Genomic DNA, 19,787 nt, shown 5'->3' on the forward strand with positions numbered 1-19,787 from the left:
CTGCTTAAAGTACATATCGTACTTACAGAAGTACAGAACGTGCTTACAACTGTTTTGATACGGACACTTATGATGTAGCATCAGTTTCTGCTCTTCTGTGTCAGTTTAATAATCAATACAGCCTCTTCTGCCAATTCACAAAATAAGGACTGTGTTAAGTCATCCAATTTTCTCTGTTCTTTGTCAATTTTCTCTGAGTTTGAAGGCAAAGTAAAGTGACTGCCTCTGTATTTTATGTTAAAGGCAAAAGTTCAGTGTAGTGTCCAAAATCAGTAATAAGGCTACAGCTAACATTTACTTTCATCAACAATGTGTTTCAAATAGCTGAATCATAGTTACATTTAGAAATTGGGAAAGATTCACATCAGAATTTAGGATGTCTTGTTTTATGTGATTGACAATCCAGCAGTCCATCTGAAATACAATGCGTGCAGCCTCTACTCTGAGATACTCAGGTCACCCACAGAAGAATGTGTATACTTTTATTTCTAGTAATGCATCAGTCATAGGAACTTCTTTTTCAGTTTTTACTTTTGGCATGGTCATAGAAACATGATTCTTTTAAATGTAAAGCTACACAGTCAAATCACTATAGTTTATATTCCAACAGATAACACAAAGTGATGAAGTTGTTTGACAGCGTCAGGGATCGTGTTCATTCTTGCCTTTTTTTTTTTTTTTTTTTTTTTACAATATAATAACAGGTGATACAAAAATTCATACCAAAACATGTTTATCATCATGTAGTCTTATTCTTTCAGTCAATTCATTTGGCAAGACAAACGTTTGTCACATTGAGCTGCAGTTCATGGCACATACACTCATGAACTACTTGGTACCCCTTATCTCAGTACCAACAAACACCTTAACCTTTACACCTCAACACCAGAGTCCCTTGTGTAATAGCATAGGGATTATCTGAAAGTGACCTCTGTCCATTAGGCTTTCAAAGAGGGTTAAAAATGTGAAAGACATGAAAGCAAACTACCTCTAGCCTAAAGCAAAGGAAACATCATCCCGTTTGCAGAGATGAACCAGAAAAGCAGGAGTACCTGGACTCTGGACTTTTGGAGTCCTCTTACATTAAAACTTTACATTTTAAAACAGTTTTAAATATATTTTGGCTAAAGTCTGGTAGACAAGACAATTCTTCAGGAGAATATTACTGTTTGGTTTCAGTGATGCCTTGATCCCTTTATGCTTATCTTAAACACATGAGTAGTTCCTATACAATCTTTGTCTTTGATTTATAAAACATGAGGTAATAATGTTTGACAGGGATGTGACTGTCAGAGGAGCCAGGGTGTATTGGAGTACATACGAATGATTACTGCGTGGTGGCTCTATTCTCAAGTTAAGGAATAGTTCAATATCTTAGGAAATATGCTTACTTGCTTTCTTCTCTGGAGGTTTGAGACATGAGAAGGTTGATAGCATTGTCATGCCCAAGACAAGAAAAACAGGGAGAACTCTTCTCAACCTACCAATACAGCTAAAGATCCAGAAATAGTCTGGCACACAACCAATTAAAAAGCAGTAAATTGTTGTTTGTTTTCAAGCTGTAAAGATTAAACAAACAAGATGTAAGGTGTTATTTAATGAGCTGTAAAAGTGCACGTTGATGGATTTTGTTACCTCTGGACAGAGACAGGCTACCAGCCTCCCGCTGTTTCCTCAACAGGTTAAGATAACTGCCTGGTGTCACTACATATTTATTTTACAAACCTGAAAATGGCATTAATCTTATCATCTAACTAAAAAAAAAGAAAAAAAAAAGCAAGTTAGCATATTTACCAAAATGTTGAACTATTGCTTTAAGTATATAGCATAAATGTCATGTACACATTACAGGGTAAAACATACAATGCGACGCCTGTCTCTATTCTTTGTCTTAGCACTGACTGAGGCGATGTGTTGCAGTCTTCACAAATATGTTTGGTAACAAACTCTCTTAATTCAGTCCACTTCTGGGTTTCATGACATTACACAACTTAGGTATGATCTGCACAATGTCTTATAGCTGTGATAATATAAAGCTCTGCCTGTGAAAGTGGCAGTGATATGGCTTCATTTTGACTTAACAACACACACGCGCGCACACAGACACACAACACACACACACACACACACACACACACACACACACACACACAGACACAGACACACAGACAGCCTGGGTTCAAATTGAGTCACATTAGGGGGTGATATGGGAGGAGGTAGTACAGGCACATGGCCTCATGTTGAGAGTCTGCATTTGAATGAAAGTGCTGATCATCCAGAATGAGACAAAGAGATCAGATTGAGAAAAGAGCAAAACTGACAAGTGCTGCAAACATAAACCAGTAAATAAAGACAATCATACATTTTGGTTCCCTGAAAGTGGCTTTTTTTTTTTTGGTGTAATTTCACCCAAACTTTACAGCGCTGATATGGCAATAATTGATCTCTACACTCACAAATGGGATCTTAAAACTCCAGCCTGCATTCATGCCATTCATTTAGTACTCGTATCAAATCTTTGCAAGCTCTGAATCCTCCCAATCTGATCTCGGTCTGTCTCACTCTGGAGCCAAGCCCAGTTTTACTGTCCTGGTACATAAGGCCAGCTGATGGAGCTCCCTGATAGCTGCATGTCTCGGATCAGCGTCTCGATGGGCGTCTTGCCCACCAGCCTCATGAAGAAGAGCTGGGAGATGAGATTGGCCGGCACGGCGCGAAGAGCAGGGAGACGCAGCAGTAGGCGGCCGAAGCGCTGAGGCTGGTTGGGGTACTGCAACCTCTCGTACTCCGTCAGGGCAACCTGGGCCTTCTCCTGCAGGGACTCCACATGGGCTGGGTCTGTCAGACCACACGCATCTGTAAGGCAAAGAAACAGAGGATGTATCGTCATTTGGCATTTTCGGTTTTACACTTGTGGCTTCTTTTTGCCTTTGGTTTCTGAAAAGGAATAGTTTTACATTTTGGGAAAAACGTTTTCCTGTTTCTTACGAAGATAAATATGACGCAATAGCCAGCTGCTATGCTACGCTGACTGTCTCCCGGCTGTGGCATTTTTTTAAATAATAAGACAAGTGATGAAAGTGGTGTTGATCTTCCTATTCATTTCTGTCAAGCAGGTGTTGCCTTAAGGGAAATCCTTTATTGTTTGTCCCCCATCAGTGAGGTCAGCGGTCAAATCCCAAATCAAAGGATCCGTGGAGCTGGTAGGGATTGAATTTCTGATAAAACTTGAACCCTCTCGAACACCCTAAAGAGACAGTTTCGTTTTAGTTTTCTATAAAGACATTTGGAGTCAGTTTACGGATGTTCAGTTACAGCAAGTTATCAGGCAGATAACCTTGTAAAGATCTACCAAACTTACCAGGGGAAAAGAGTGCAATGGCTTTGAGGCAACTGTACTCGGCTGTGTCCACCTGTAGCCGGTTCAGCTTGTCCACCTGGTCCTGGAAAACCCTGACCTGGTCCATGAAGGACACCACTCGCTCAGCAGACATGGGAGACGTGTGGAAGCCAGCCGCTGCCAACAGAGGAGCCATGTGCAGAGGCAGAGCAGACTGAGCCGCATTCAGGATGAAGAGCTCACTCCAGCTCAGCCGCAGCAGCGCCACCTGTGGGGTGAAATGGAAATTAAGTAAGGGTCGCCTTGAGCAGTGAGTACCTACTGTATGGAACTTTTTAAACCAAATGATAAGGAAGGCAAAGGCTATAATGTTTTCAGATTTTGTTGACACCTACCTGGTTTTACTTCGGGCAAAAAAATGTAATCTATGGGGTCACAATTATATGACGAAATTAAAGCTCTAATTTGGTTCCAGGTGCAATGTTGTTTTGAAATGTAGGCACTTAAAATTTCATCAGAAGCTTCTGAACTGACCTGCTCTGAGACTGGGAGCTCTGGGAAATATGGGATGTTTCTGGCCCACTCGATGGTGCTGAAGAGGAGCCGGGCGGCCAGCTCACAGATACTGTCAATGCCCATGACGGAGGCTCCGCTCGCAGATGCCTGCATCTGTGCCTGGCTGTACGGGGCTCCGTAGCGGCTGCTGGGGTACGGCTCAGCCCGGAGCAGCTGGGAGATGAGCTCCGACACCGGCTGCCCATTAAAGTAGTCCGGTCCAATGTGGCCGGGACCTGCAGCTCCTACCCCTCCTGCCAGAGTATTTGGACTGATACCTGAGTGAGACGGAGGGATGCGGCCCCGCTGGACTGCTGCAGAGGCACAGCAGAATGTAAATTCATGCCCTATTGAAGTTGCATACAAATATGTATATAGGCCTACATAGGCATGTACTGGATGTATGCATAGATTTCAGTGCAATGCGCCGCAAAAGGTTCTTAAAAAAAAATTGTACGATCATAATCATGTAGAAATATTGGCATTGATTTTAAAATCTCCCTCAGTAAAGTAAAACTTTCCTTTTTAGTGAAATAAAACCGAAACTGTTTGGGGGGACTCGTTAAATGTGATGTGAACCACTGAAAACTGGAATGTTTTAAGTGTTCTGTGAATTAGTTGCTTCACAAAAAGTGCACAAATACAGCAATATGTTTAAATGTTACATTGAATGTCATCAAATTTCACCAGTTGTATGGTGAGGAGAGAGTAGACTTTCTGCTGCACGAAAACTGATGTGGAGCTCTCGAATTTTCACATAGTTCACATGTGAAATTCTAGGAGGTTTTGCACATCCTCATTCTGGGAGAGGAGCTCCAAGTTTTTCTGAATTTGAACATGCAATGGCAGTTTATTGTCAGGAGGAAAGCTTGCTGTCCTTGGTTATATTAATAGTTTTACACATTTCCTTGTGCTCTACTATACATGTACGTAAGTTGTTGCTGTGAAAGTAATAAGAAAAAATATTAATATTAATTAATTCACATTAGTATAAACTAATTGTGGACACTGGTGGACAGTTGTCTATATGCTGTCAGCCTGTTTTATATCTTTGCTAGTTTTACCCACCTAAACGTCCCAATTTACTTCACAGGCATTAGCAGATCATCTCTTTACGTGTTATCTATTCTCACTTTCTTTTTATTGACTCTGGGTCAAAAGCAATCCTTACTTTCCCGCTCTGCAATGTGACCTCATTTCTTATTGGTGTACAAAGGTGCAAACAAAGTAAAATGAAGAGTTCAGTTCAGTTGAAGAGTTCAATTCAGTTGAAGAGTTCAGTTTCTTGACATAATCTCCAAAAGAAGTTCATGCATTTCAGTGACATTTGGATAAAAGTGACGTTTTTGGATCAGATCTGAATGTGAAAATGAGTCTAGGGAGTCTTAATTTTTTTTTTGGAGGATTAGCTGTCAAGACAGGAAACAAATGGAGAGAATGCAGTATGCCCTGCAGCAAATATCCAAAGGGATTGTATGAAAATTACTGGTATGAGGAGGGGGGGAGGGAGGGGGGGGCAGTAAAAAAGATTCCCAGCACGAATAATATTTTCATTGGCCCCACCCCTTGAATTAGAAAATAACTGCAATGACATCCTGTCTCAAAAATTCTCTATTAATGACAGTGAAAATATAGTTTTAAAAACAGAAAACATACTAAAAACAGAAGTTAGGAAATAACGTCATTGTCACCACTGAATACATTAATCTTGGGGTAGAAAAAGTTTGTTCTTTAGACTACCCTCCTGTCAGTGAAAATATATTAAAAAAAACCTACCTCTCCCTATAACCCCATAATCATGAGATAAGTGCATTGATAGTGAGAATGCTTTACGACATTGTAGCCCTTCGATTAAAAAAAAAATCTTATACCAGAAACCCTTAGCAATGACCAAGAGCAAATACGATGCCCTCCATGCACCAAACTTCTGTTTTAAATGACAGTGAATGAAATATAACCAGATGTCATAATCTCTCTTGAGTGGCTGCTTTCTTTACTGGGTGAAAGGTGAAACAGACAGTTCCAGGTAATGTGGAAACAGCAACCTGCGTCACGGTCAGCATGGTTCATTAATAACCAGGCCCAATGTAGCCCCCCTGGCACGCCGTCACCCCACTGCACACTATGTACAGGAGAGCGTCTGGTGTCCACTGACACAAACTGAAATACAAGCGGAGTTAAATTACACTAGAACACAATTACAACTGACTTCAATGTGGGAGCAATCTTAAAAAGCTCGTTTGTGATGTGATATTGAGGTTATGATGGAAATCCATAGTGTAAATACTCTTTTTACTCTTTTTATTCTTATAAAAAAGACGTAACTGTAATTAACTGGTTCTAGAGACAGTGACACGGAGTGTTTTGCAGTACATGAGAGCGGGGATGAAACTTTCTTGTTCTGAAAACCCAACATGGTTGCCTTCAGCTACCCTGAAGCTCCAGCAGCTGCAGGGACTCAAGCAGCCGAGTGAAAACATGCCTTGGTTGACAGTATAAATATTGTGCTTGGATCATTGGTAAATGTCATAGGGTGTTTCTCTTGATGTTGGCACTTTTTCTGCGAATCACCCGTCTCTGGTATTTATGTATTTGTATGCGTGTCTCTAAGTCTTTCTTCAGGGTGGATGAATCAAGTCTGTTTGTTGGCGGATAAAGACAATTATATGACTGTTTTCACCTCCGTGGTGGAAAGTAACTGAGGGCATTTACTCAAGTACTGGGCCTAAGGATAGTTTGAATACCACTACATTTGTATTTGTAGTTCTTAATTTTTTCTTCTTATATTGAAATATGATATAATATATGGTGTATAATGTAAATATGAACTATCCAAATGGTATAAAATGGTTAGAACTGCATCCACCTCAATCAGGCAAAGCAAATACTTTTAACTTTGAACCATAAGGACACTGCTGTTAATACTTGTCATCACACCGCTCGTAACCTTTCAAGCCGATGTGACAAACTTGTAAGTAAACATTTGCTAATTTACACAACCAACATGCAGACCAACACGAACGTTTCTGATCACTTACATACTATTTAATATAAGTCGAGTATTATATTTTTTAAGCTCTGTTTTGTTCCCTAACAACTCATGGGGAAAGCTGTTTGACTCCGTAGCTGTGAAATGTTCCACCATGTTCACCAGCTACCCTCTAACTGTGTCTGTGTGTTTTCAGGTGGTTTTCGGGTGGATTTATCAGAGCATTTTGCTGAAACCAGCTGCCTGCTCAGCAAACCACACTGATGAGAGAGGTGAGAGTGAACTGAAACTTAAAACCAAAGCAATGACTTGGAATGCATGCAAATGCTTCACAGTACTGAGAGGAACTGCACAGTTGTGTAATTATCTGTAGGCAGTGACCACTTTCTCACTGTTAATGTAAAAATGTTGAATAGTGCAGCTCCAAATACATTGAAGGCTATTCCACCAAAATGATCACATTCATTTGACCTTTTAAAAGCACCGCTTAGATATTTAACCTCTAGTCGAAGACAACTCCTTCACGCTAAAAAAAAACAAAAAAACACCTTTAACCTGCTGTGTTTAAGGAGGACAGAGCTTTTCTTACCTTCTTTGCGCATCCCAACACGGAAACATTTCTTCAGACGACAGTATTGGCACTGGTTGCGGTGATGTTGGTCGATTTGGCATTCTCGATTTGATCTGAACAAAGGAAACAAATATAAAACATTTAAGGCACCGTGTCTAAAGTATTTACTGTGGCCTGATATTTTGTGAGAAACAAGGAAATTGCTCACAGAGCTTTAAATCTTTACGGTAAGAACATGGAATTTACATCTATATGTTTGTCGCCCCCTTTTCTCTCCCCGTGTTTCTCTCGCTGACCCCTATGATGAGGAAGCTGTGTGAGCTGGCATGGCTGAAAAGCAATAAAGGCAGTGACCTTTGTAAATCATCAGCCCTATACGCCCTTGTGTTGCCTTTTAAAGCAGGTTGAGGTCTGCCAACATTTCACAGAGAGCCCTATTCAGCCTTGGATGTGAAAAACTGACTGAAAATGGCATTTTCCATTCAGAATTAATGCATTCTTATTTGGAAAAAAATAACTATATTCAGTAGGTGAGAAAGGTTTTATTAATAGCAGAGAACTGAGTTGCAACATAATGTTCCTGCAGTGAAGAATAATGGGAATGTTGACCTTCTGAGGCAATCCATCCTCACAAGACTGACCTTCAGCGCTTTCATTGCTGCTCTTTCTCCTTTTCCTCTTTTTGTCCGAGGGCTGTTTGTGAGATGTGGCCAAGGTTGGAACACATCATTGTGGAGTGAGAAACGGAATAATTTGCTGTCTTCTTTATGAATGTGAAATGTCAATGGGTATATAACACAATAACCTTTACTTCAGAGCCATTTATTAGCAGTAAACATTGAATAAATGATTTAGGATACACAATCATGTATTTGGGGACATTTTTAAGTGTCAGTGGTTACCGTTTTTTCTTTATATTTCATTATATTACAACTGTGTTTTACTGTATTTTCCTTTATCATGTGTTTACACACCATCCTCTATTTACAGGAGCTATGGTTGCTGGTATATACATTAGTAAACACTAGACTCCGCTTTTAACTGCATTATAGCGTTATAAACTATTTGTTAGATGTAAAGTGAAATTTAAAGTCTAATATTTTTTATAAATAGTGAACAAAATAAATGTGACACGTGTTCTTTTATTTCACATCTAACATTCAAACTAAAATGAAGCCTCAATCTCCCAGCAGCCCCTACCTGCAGGAGTAGCTGAGGTTTCTTCTGATGCTCCTCTTGAAGAAGCTCTTGCACCCCTCGCAGGTGAACACGCCGTAGTGCTTTCCGCTGGACTTGTCCCCGCACACACCACAGTCCACCACACAGGCCTTGTCCTCGTCCCCGACGTCCACGTCGCTGCTCCCGGCTTGCGGCGATCCGTCCTCCTCCTCCCTCCTCAGGTAGGCCTTTTCCCCCAGTCCATTAGTGTCCCCGTTGGGGTTGCCCCATCCCCCGCTCACCATGGCCATATTCTCTGAGACACGCAGCCCTGTGAGTGGATCATACACAGACCCGCCCTGTCCCACCAGCTTCCAACGTCCCTCAAAGTCTAAAAAAAAAACAATTCCAGACTCAAAGACAGCAACTCCAGGTTTGTGTTCAAGGCTTTATCCAGAAAGATTTGGTGAAAATTAGTCCCGGACTTTCCCGTGTTGACCTTTCTCCCCTTTGCCGTCTGGTTGGACTGACCTGGAGGTCCTTCCACTGCTGTTTTCCCTCTCTTCTTTAATCCCCCTGTTCTCTCTGTTCTTGCTTTCACCCTTCTGTTTTCTGCCCTGACCTCTGATCAATGGCTCCGGAGGTCTGAGAAAACTTCAGACACACATTGAGTGGTTCAGAGTTCAGGCTGGAGAAAAGGGTGCAGCCTTGCTCTTTTCACAGGAAACAATAAATTACACTTTGACTCCCTCTCTCTTTCTCCCTCCCTCTCACTTTCTTTCTCAGTCTTTCCCCCCCTCAAAGAAAAAAAAAAAAAAAGCCTCACCTATCCCTGAGCATAGTGAGGAGGGACAAAACAGAGTCAATCTTGAAATGAAAAAGACGCTGTACCTCTCTTTCACAGGACTTTTTCCCAGAAGGACGTGCAGGCGGGAGGAAAATAAAACACAGCTTTCCTTCAGGCAGGGTTAAACTGCCCTGCCCTCTCCTTCAACTTATAAACTAGTCCAACCAGTTCCTGCCGTGCTGAGGTGTTATCTGCCGATCTGAGGCAGTTCTAGTCCAGACTCACTCTTGACTTGTCGAGGCTGTTATGAAAGCAGAGGTGATAGTGATGAGGAGAAAAGAAAAAAAAAAAAAAAGGCAATATTTTGCCCTGGAAATGATACTTCACGTGTAAAAAAGAAAAGGAAACTCTAAAGTTAGTGGAAAATTTGATTTGCTGTTTTTGTTGGTGTTCTAAGAAGAGTTGACCACGTGCCACTTCACCATTTACAAACAAGTATTTTGACTCAAGAACAGCTCTGTACCACAATAGATAACCAAAAATATCCAGAGTGAAACAGATCCCACGCCTGAAGGAGAGAAGAGAAAAAGACAATAGACTCCTTTTAGTCCTAAAATAATGTCTCTGGTTTCTGCAGCAACAAAGTTAATCAAAGAAGTCCTCCTGTTCTGTTTTCTCTGGTGAAATTGTGTCTTCTTGTGGCTCTTCCAACTCTTTCAAAGTCAGCGCTGTCAGAGGATCAAATGTCAAAGAAAAAAAAAAAAAAAAAAACGAGCCAAAACAAAAGCAGAGTTGAGAAATCTCCTTGGACACAGTTCCCTCTCAAGTCTTCACAAAGTGCCTGTCTTCCTTTTCTTGTTTTGTCAGTGCTTGTCCATCCAGCAGTAACAACCAGAGGCCAGAACCTCTCTGCATTCCCTGTCAGCGAGTCAGGGTGTACTGTTGCACTCTTTACTATTCTGCCTGTCCTTTTTTTTTTTTTTTTTTCTCTTTTCCTTTCCGCCTTTCTTTCTGCTGGCCCCGGCAGGAATAAATTAGGCAAACAAGCACAGGAAAAACACGGTCACAGACCTTTTAGTGAAAGCCAGACGCTGTAGTGGAGAGCAGCCCAGAGATAGCCTCCTCTCTCTCAATCCCCTCGCTGTCGCTCTGCCTCGCTCGCTCCCTCCTTTAGGGAGAGTGAGCGTGTGTCTGTGTGCTGAGGGATTTGACACTGCTATTCAAGCCCTGCTGTTGCCATGGCACTGGATGCCTTATAAGGCCAGTGGAGTCAAAGAGCACGGAGTGGGCTGCAGCCACACACAAACACATGCACACAGAAAAAAGAATGCCTGGCTGCCTGTTTCCCCCCCTGACCCCCGGGCCAGCCTGGGAGCAAGGGGGAGTTAACCTCCACGCTGCAGTAAGACAAAGAGGGGGTGGTGGTGGTGGTGGTGGTGCTCGGGGTGGACACACAGCCAGCGCATGGCACTCACACTCATGTTCTCCACTCCACTCTAATCCCAAAGACTTCCTCCGACTTTGTTGACCCAATAATAACAGGCAGCGCCTGTTGTTGTTGAGCAACTTGTCAAAAGGTTATGTGATATGCCACCGACTCCTTTTCACACCTGCCGCACACACTCACAAGTCTGTGTGCAGACACCCATTGGCACTGGTTGTGTTTTGTTCAAGATTTAAGAGGGCGATGTAGTTTTATTTGTCCATGAAGTTATCAGACTTGAAAGCGAGACATTAAAAACACGTGATGATTTTCCACTTAGCGATACCAATGTTAAGTGCCAAAGCAGGAGGAAGTATGGTTATGCTTATACGTCAAAGGGGGGAACAATGGACAGACCTGCAATCAACTATAATTCAGTTTAATATTTTAGCTGCCTAACCAAACCATATTTTCCATAACCACAGTCTTACCCAAACCTTAACAGTACCATAGTTTTCATGTGCAGATGTTGGAGAAAGTGAGTATTAAAAAAAAAAAAAAAAAAAACACGTTCACAGTGGATGTAAACATTTTGGTTGGTGATGGGCTTTTTTGAACTGTAGCAGTTTGTCAGTAAAATTTCAATGTTTTAAAGGTCCAGCCAACATTTGGGTTCTTTCTTTAGATTTCAGAAAGCTCCTCCAGAGCCACAGAACATATGACACAACTGTTTATGTTTATATAAGTTTTTTGCCCATATATGTCCTCATGGAAATCATAATTGTGTCCCTGGACTGTGGAAGTTCGGCATAAAAGTCACAAGATTTTGACTTCAGAAAGTTGGATTTGCATCCTGAGTGAAACATGCCGTTACAGAAGAAGGACAGATCTTAGTATTGTGAGTTAATAAACAAGTCACAAGACAAGTGGATATTGTGGGAAAATAAATATTAATACTAATAATTAACAACATTCACTTATTTTGGTGATTAAAATTTTTTTAATCTTTGTGGCGTTTTCTTCAAAGTGCAGATTCGAGTTATATTGATGTATTTTTAGGAGACGGGGTTGCAGGTTTTACAGACATTGTCAGTGACAAATAATCTTCATACTGTATGTAAAATTGGAGGATTGTCACCTTAACTTAAGAATAAAAACATTATAACTTGTACATGTTGCCGCTGCCTCAGAAATCTAACTCCAACTCCATCCATCGTCTTGGCAGTGGGCAGTGCTCCTGTGGAATTCCTGGCCTGCTTTCTCTGCCCTACCAACAGCATTGTCATGTGAAGGTCTGCATGAAAAGGGGAGGACAAAATAAACATTCAGAGCCTCCAACCAAGGTTTCCAGTAACAGCCTCCAAACACAGGAAAAGAACACACACACACACACACACACACACACACACACACACACACACACAAAGTGAGGTATTCACTGCAGCTAGCAAGCATGCCTGGTGTAAAGAACCTCTATGTACAAAAAAAGTGTTTGCTCATCACATGGTTTTTACTGGAATTCCCCCAGTGACAAAACACATCGTCCTGTGGTCTTCAAAGAGACATGTAGTCTGTCAGATGCTTTACAAAAGGGGCAAAGACTTGAAAGTTGGTGCAAAGGTTGGCAGGGAAAAGAGAGTTCTGTGACGCAAGTTCTGTATTTTTGTCAGTGAGGTTTTTTCAGCTTTGTAAATGTGAGCATTTGGTAACTTTAACCTACATCTGTCACAGCGAGGCTCATTGTGCATGGATAGGTCTTTTGTTTGGTTGAGACGTGATCAGGGACCACGCCAAGCTGCTGTAAATTGAATTAGTGCTTTCCTATAAGCCCCGCTGTGTATGTGTATTAGCAGAGGTCGGACCGTGCATCACTATTATTGCTTAGACCAGGTTGTAGTTGTGCTTAAAAGTGCACAGGTTAAATATCTGAAGTCTAAATATCACATGTTGTTTCTCTGGGAAGGTTTGGAGCATGAAGCAGTGAACTCTCTCCTGTTAAGAAGATTGTAATAAACCTTTGAGGATGATAAAATGTCAGAATGACACCAAAAAAACATGTTTACTTTGTGAAGTTTCTCTATTGACTCTACACATGTTTGTTTGATGTTGGTTTCTGGAAGAGTACACTACAGATTACAATGGTGTCTGTGCTGCCCAGTCAGCTTTACTGCAATGTAAAATTTGTGTTAATGTGCTTGTTGATATTTTTTAATTCCCATCAATGCTCGAAATTGTTCCTTGAGACAAAACCTGAAGACATAAAAGTGTCAAACTGAATAATTAGATCAGCTAAATACTTAAAAGTTAACACCTTTTGGCCAAATACTGTTCTGATTGTGTGATGTATTCTTTTTAACAATTATTAAAAGTGATTAATACACAAAAATGACATTCTTTGACTGATATTCAGTTAAAGGTCATCAAAGTTAGTTACAACTAGATATTTTCAATGCTCATTGGACTAAATGTTAACAAACAAGCACAGATTTTGTGCAAAGTTCATTTAATCTTTGAGTTTGTTTGTTTTTTAAACAAAAACTGACCTTGCAGAAGTGAAAACATGATTCTGTCGCTGCTGTATGATATGACATGCTGAAGAAGGAAAAAAAACAACAACACTATTTTCTCCTTAAAAGGTGTAATTAAACCAGTTCACGTTAACATTAAAAAAAAAATCAAATGATAATAGCTGTCCACCTTTACACTGTATGATACAGTTGCAGTATGTGTGCCTGAAGGAGCCCACTCACAACACATTTGTTAAGATACGCAGATGATGCAGTTTTACAAGCACAACTGTGAACATTCAAAGCAACTCGTTCACACACCCCTCTGCATGAGAACAGTACATGTGCTGTACATATCAGGGAGTTAGTGGATGTAATTGCATGTGTGTGTGTGTGTGTGTCTGTGTGTGTGTTCTGTGCTCTTTGAACTGCAGGTCAGGAATGCAGCTGCTCTCAGCGTGAAGTCGACTGTGGTGGCGTCTGTGCATTCTCCACACAGTCAGGAGTCCAGAGTCATCAGAGTGAAGCTCACCTGAACACCACACGACACAATGACATGAACGTACACCCCTGATTTACCAAAACTTCCTTTAAAATCTCACAGGAGTTTTATAATAATATTTTGTTTCAGTTTGTGTCACTGCAGCTGCAGTTTGATTATCATATATATATATATTAAACATGGCTGCACTTTCACATCAGATACTTTATTATACTACCAAATTGAGTGTTGGGGTGAGTTGTATATGCGACACAAACTTGTAGCAAGTCCAATAAGATCATAATAAAAGGCTTGTGTGCCAACATGCAATGTTTGAGGACAAAATGCTGACTACAAGTGACTAACAGTGTTAAAAATCCAGCTTTATAAATTCACAGTCTTTGAGTACATAAAGGAGCAGCCGCATGTGGGTCTACTGATGTCTGTCTGTATTAACATATTCCACATTCAAGCCACTAAATTGCAATAAGTGTGCAGGCATTTAAGTCATCAAAAGAATTGAGTAAAACAACAGTTTTTATTGTCAACGTACATTCTGAACAGAGAGAAGCAGACATAATGTTCTTACATGATGTCAAAATTCAGGTTTAACAAGTTGAAGCCTTGTAGGCTGCAGGATCTGCTAAACTATAATCACCTATTTCGCAAAGGTTCACATTTCTCCCACAACTTCCTCAACTAAACAGCTTGGGTCAGTGTGTCAAAAGATGTCTGATAGGTTTTTCTTTTATTTGACTTTTGTTTGACTGCAGTTGGAGATGAGTCAGACGAGCCTCCATAAATGCTGTGATGAGTATTAGTCTAGCAGTGTGTTAACTGCATTAGTTAAAGTGCAGAGGAATTTGAAAACCAGGGTTAAACTTTAACTCTGTGTATTAACTCTGTGTGAACAAGCAGGAACACATGATTCCCTGCTCCTTCCTCATTACCCCCACTGCCCTTTGGCCCAGAGGCCGGAGGAAAGATCGTCTTCTCTTCTCTCTTTTTCTCTCCCTCCCCTTCTCACAACACCCTGTCCATCCTCAGGCCTTTGACCTCCAGCGAATGACGAAGCAATTTAAAATAAACAGGGTAGTAGAACCTGCCAAAGAAAAACATCTGCTGGGGTGACTCCAGAGCAACACACGGTGTCCAATCAATATTTTCCCTCCTCCTCGCCCAGGACCTGCTGGAGGTGGTGGGAAACTTCCCATTTGGTGTGTTTTGTTGTCATTCAAATCAGCTATCTTGTGCTCACTGTGAACAAGGAATCAATGTATTATCTTTTTGAAGAGTCAATTTAGCTGTTTACTGTAGCAACAGAGGAGCTCTTTCCCCATGTGTCTGCTGTAAAGATAAGGCTCACTATTGAACATGGCTGATGTTAATCTGAGTTGGAAGAGTAAGCCTTGGCTTTGGTCTGGCTCAACCACTTGAACTCTGATGTTTATGTTTTAATCTTCATTTCCTTCAAAGTTAGATAAATGTTTCCACAAATAGCTTGAGGACTATACACTGAACGGTGTCGTCCCAATCTGAGTCAAATGTGACAAACTATCCATCACCTGAAAGCACAAAGCCATTTTGGCACAAAGCCAACAGTTCCTTACTTTGTAAAAAAGCACACAGCAAAACAGTAGCTTCCTACCTTCTCTGTCATCCACAGACGAACATACTTCTTGAATCACTATGTGCTGTACACCTCTATTTTCTATAGAGAGACTATTTCCCCAAATAAGAGAATCCAGGGAACAAAATGCTTCCAAAGTTTTAATCTTAGATTTAAAAAACAAGTGAATATTAAGATGTTAACATAGATATAGTGCATATTTCATTTTTTTTTTTTTACCAGTGATGCAAACTGGATAGAGCTAATGCAAAGTTGTGGTATATTTCAGTGTTTTCTTACTTTTTTGTCTGTGATGGACAGAAAAAATATACAATGTTGGGAATACTCAGCACGTCTTTAAAATCCACCGTACTCTTGCAAACACCAGGCAGCACATCCTTTCTTCCAATTAAACGTCATCGAAAGTTCAACCGATTCTGGGCTGCTGTCCGAGGTGACACTAAACTGCCAAGCTAAGCTTTAAATATTTAAATCCAGACGGGATTTATGGCAGCACGATGACATCAATCATAAAAGATGTGATATCTCTCTTGGGTTGTTGCTTTGATGTGTACGTAAGGCCACCGAGGTCAGTACAGCTTTTACGCTTTGTTGTCTCGTGGTAATGGAATGTCATGAACCATGCATCAAAAATAATTACACCCATGACCTTCAGAGCTTTCAGTCATTCAGCGTGACATATTACATCTCTGAATATCTTGGGATTGTAATTTTAGAATAAAACTCTGTTGGTTTGAGCTGTGGTTGTGCCAACGCGTTTGTAACGAAGGATCTGTGTAGTTGAAGGCTGGTGTCTACCGACTGGCATCATTTAAAAAACTGTTTGGCTAAATGTTTTGCTCCCAGGTTTAAAATGATTACCATTGACAGTTTGTCAATATGTTGTCAGCTGACAGCCCATTTAAAAGATTTACACCATTCAAGACGCCTGATGTTTACAGACATGGCTTTAACCTAACCCTCTCTGCAGCCACAGCAATTTGGTCATGTTCCCAGTCATCAACTTCAATCTTGTGTAAATCTGTGTCCAATCTGTTGCGCCATGATTGTGCTCTCCGCTGTCGGCCCGACTCAGCCTGTAGGTCAACTAAGGTTTAGGATGCCAGAAAATTACCCTAACCAGCTCAGTGGACTCAAATGCTCTAACAGGATTAGACGGAGGCCCCGCCCCCTGCCATCCTTCCCCTTTAAACACCTTATTGCTGTAATCTACTGATCACAAATTGACGAGCTGGGTGACCTCATTAGCTCCTCTGCCCCGACGCTTTTTCTGTTGTTCTGACCTGTTGTGTGTTCAACTCACTGACCCAAAACCGCGGGGTGTCTTTATTGTGCGAGAACCATCACTGGAAAGTGTTAAGCTTTATTAAGGTAAAAATCCAGGCTATCAGGTTAATTAGAGTAAATGAGATCACACAGACAGTTTACATTAAAGAATTCATGTTTAAAAAAATGCATACCAAACAAGCTGCATGTAGCTTTTATCAATAGCTAGTTAGAGACATGCTGTGACCATCACAGGGAACATCATGACTATGTCAATTTGTTGTCCGGTACTTTATCATTCATTTATAAGAAAGAGTTTTTTAATAAGTCGATGTCTGTTAGCAAGTTGATTTTCATACCACGCCGTGGTGATTGGACACCGGTGGCTGCCTGCAGGATGTATATTCGTCTGAAAAGTTATCATGCTGTTTTTTTTTTTTTTAAGGTTTAATGCTCCACCTTTGAGTTGCCACCCTGCTGTAACGAATCAGTCCTGCAATTTTTGTTGCATTTCATTTCCCTTTTCTCTCTCTTCTCATTTACTGTCATCTGTCTTCTGTCACTCTGTATCATGAAGGCAGGAAGTGTTAACGTTGTGGCGTGGTCCTCTTTTAGGAAAGCCACTTGTCTTGCTACATATGTTTTCTGCTCGGCTATTTTATTTTTCTGTTATTATACAGATGACTGACAGTTTGTAGAAAAGGGGTCCTTCTAGGGTCTCAGTCAGGCAGGTCTGAGGGCACCTCTGCGTACAGGTGAGCTTGGTGAACTTGTTGTCAGTAAATTGATGACACTCATTGTTGCTCACTGAAGAAGACATATCATTGATTTGGATATGGGAAACCTTTTTACACCTTTGTAGTTTGACCCTTGTAACACACCCCAGCTTTCCTCTTTGTTTTGCTTCACTGTGTGATTATGTTAAGTCTCTGGAACTCTGCTGGAGGGTCGAAAACCATTCTTCCAAAAGATGTTCCCTTATTTGGTGTTTTGTTGATCTGCCGTCCAACACATCCATCCAAACTCTCACGTTCTGTGAGTGTTCAGCTGCTGACTGTGAAGGTTACGTCACATATTTCACATAAGATATATGCTTACAATATATCTGTAAACAAGCACCAAGCATTTATTCTGCTTCTTCGCTCATTTATTCAGACTGGTGCTTTAATTTGCTGCTATTTATCTGGATGCAGTCATTCATTACGTATACAATAGTTTAGGTTCCACAAAGACACAAATAATTACTCCAAACCGCAGTGTACAAATAAAAACACGTTTTACACAAAAACACAATGTAATAGTTAACTGTATAACATGTTTTTCTTAATGACCAAGCATTTTGCAGATAAGTGTTTAATTGTTTATTTGTTTGTTTATTAGGATCCCCCATATGTTACCAGCAACAGGCATCTCTGAAGGTCTGTCGAAAAAAAATACTACATCAGTATAGTAGGAAATAATCTCATCTACACATGTACATGCCCATATTCACGTACATAATATGTAATAAACCAAGCAGCTTGTTTGTAACCTGAGCAGTACTGCAGCAAAATACAATGAAATCCCTGTAACTACAAATATGATCAATACACTAACCCTTATATTATTGCAAAAACTATGTAAGCCTTGTCTCAGTCGCATTAGCCTTAAATACATCTCATATTAGAAATAGAAATTGACAAAAATAATTGCATTAATACAAAATAGTCCTCTTTAAAGCATTAGTTCTGTCTTGTCGCAGAGCTACTTTTCCATTGTCACTTAAAATAGAATTGTTTAAGATTATTTTAGCATCTGTCAACAAAAATAAATTTTATAAATACTTTTTTTTTTTTTTTTTTCCATTTTTTTGTTAAGGGTTATCATGGACACGTCTTCATTCAGGGCAGTGCTACGTCTAAACCAAAGGGGGGGGGGGGGGGGGGGGGAACGTACAACCTGATCTTCATTGATCTGATTCTCCGTCTATCAACAAGCCCTGTGAGTGGGCTTATAATGTGAAAAGAGGCTTCACTCTTCAGCTGCTGGTGTCTGTGGTGAGGACGCATTTTTGGTCCGAGCTGTTTTCCATCATTATCTGAGCAGGTGAAAGCACAAAGCGGATGTGATAGGCCGTTTGATTGAGGTCAGATCTCTTTACGCCAATAGCACTCCTCCGTCCTCCTGACCTCTCCGCGGGCCGACCGGTGTCACAAAGCTCAGGAGAGAGGTGTCAGGTCAGCGAGGCAGCGTCCCGCAGCAGCGAGCTGACAATAGAGAGATAAAGAGAGGAGAAGGAGGAGATGAGAAGGGGATACGGAGTGGTTGTGACAGGTGAGCTAATGGAAGGTGCAGGCGGTGATCCCTTTATACAGCTTACACAGGGATAACTTATTAAAAAGAAGGAGCGGATGCAGAGAGTAAATGAGTTGACCTAAAACCTACGGGTCACCCTCCCTCTCCGTATGTGCTGAGTGGGATTGCGTCCACCCCCACCACTGATTGACAGCCGCTGTCGTTGTCCAATAATGGTTTGGTTATTTTTCCCAGGCACTAAAAAAAAAAAAAAAAAAAAAAAACTCCGCCGGCTGGAGTGGAGGCTGTTATATGTGGGGGTGGAAGTGTGTTCAGAGATAGGGCGCTTAAATGTTAACAGATGAGATTGTTACAGGCTCACTGATCACTCAGTTCTTCATGTTCCGTGTTTGACTTTCTTAATTCACTTTTTTTCATCAGTGCACTTTTAAAAACTCTGCTTCAGTGCATGTTTCAGTGCACACAGCTTTGTCAGGAGATTACAGCTTTCACACAGTCATGTGGGGTCAAGGTTAAACTAAAGTTTGAAGAATGTTTGAAAAATACATATTTAAAAGGCGTGAAATAAAAAATATTTTAAAAAAAAAGCTCACTGAGTTCTAGTGACTGAAAGTTACATTTGTAGTCCAATTTCAAAGTCAAAGTGCAAAGATTGTTTGGATTGTTTGGTTTTTTACCAGAATATTTCCTTTTGATAGTTGGAAAATACAATTCTTTTAACTCCAGTAATCCACTGACTGCCATATTTATGATTTACTCTTACAAATTAAGATTTTACATATAAA

General features: G+C 40.7%; 1 protein-coding gene across 3 annotated transcripts; it reads right to left on the reverse strand.

Moving 5' to 3' along the window:
• Positions 1–468: 468 nt before the first annotated feature.
• LOC138200506 (nuclear receptor subfamily 2 group F member 6-like) lies at positions 469–10,723 on the reverse strand. 3 transcript variants are annotated; one of them, XM_069153253.1, is made up of 6 exons: positions 10,472–10,722; positions 8,656–9,004; positions 7,474–7,568; positions 3,875–4,209; positions 3,362–3,608; positions 469–2,856 (listed from the first exon to the last, which is right to left on the reverse strand). In XM_069153253.1, the coding sequence occupies exons 2-6, from the start codon at positions 8,922–8,924 to the stop codon at positions 2,582–2,584; spliced, it is 1,221 nt and encodes a 406-aa protein (XP_069009354.1). In that variant the 5' UTR covers positions 8,925–9,004; positions 10,472–10,722; the 3' UTR covers positions 469–2,581. The 3 variants fall into 3 exon arrangements, with proteins under 3 accessions (XP_069009354.1, XP_069009355.1, XP_069009353.1); XM_069153254.1 differs by having other exon boundaries at positions 3,875–4,206; positions 8,656–10,723; XM_069153252.1 differs by having other exon boundaries at positions 8,656–10,722.
• Between the last annotated feature and the right edge of the window lie 9,064 nt (positions 10,724–19,787).

This window comes from Embiotoca jacksoni, unplaced genomic scaffold, assembly GCF_022577435.1.
Source record: "Embiotoca jacksoni isolate LCO1_2020_lvr unplaced genomic scaffold, fEmbJac1.0.p SCAF_19, whole genome shotgun sequence".
NCBI lineage: Eukaryota > Metazoa > Chordata > Actinopteri > Embiotocidae > Embiotoca > Embiotoca jacksoni.

Bases quoted from the DNA above. Each gene is read 5' to 3' on its own strand.
- LOC138200506 (XM_069153253.1), bottom strand. From the start codon at position 8,924: ATGGCCATGGTGAGCGGGGGATGGGGCAACCCCAACGGGGACACTAAT. The intron at 7,569-8,655 runs GTAGGGGCTGCT...TCCTTTGTTCAG, and splicing joins AACCTCAGCTACTCCTGCAG to ATCAAATCGAGAATGCCAAA. The intron at 4,210-7,473 runs GTAAGAAAAGCT...GTGCCTCTGCAG, and splicing joins TGTTGGGATGCGCAAAGAAG to CAGTCCAGCGGGGCCGCATC.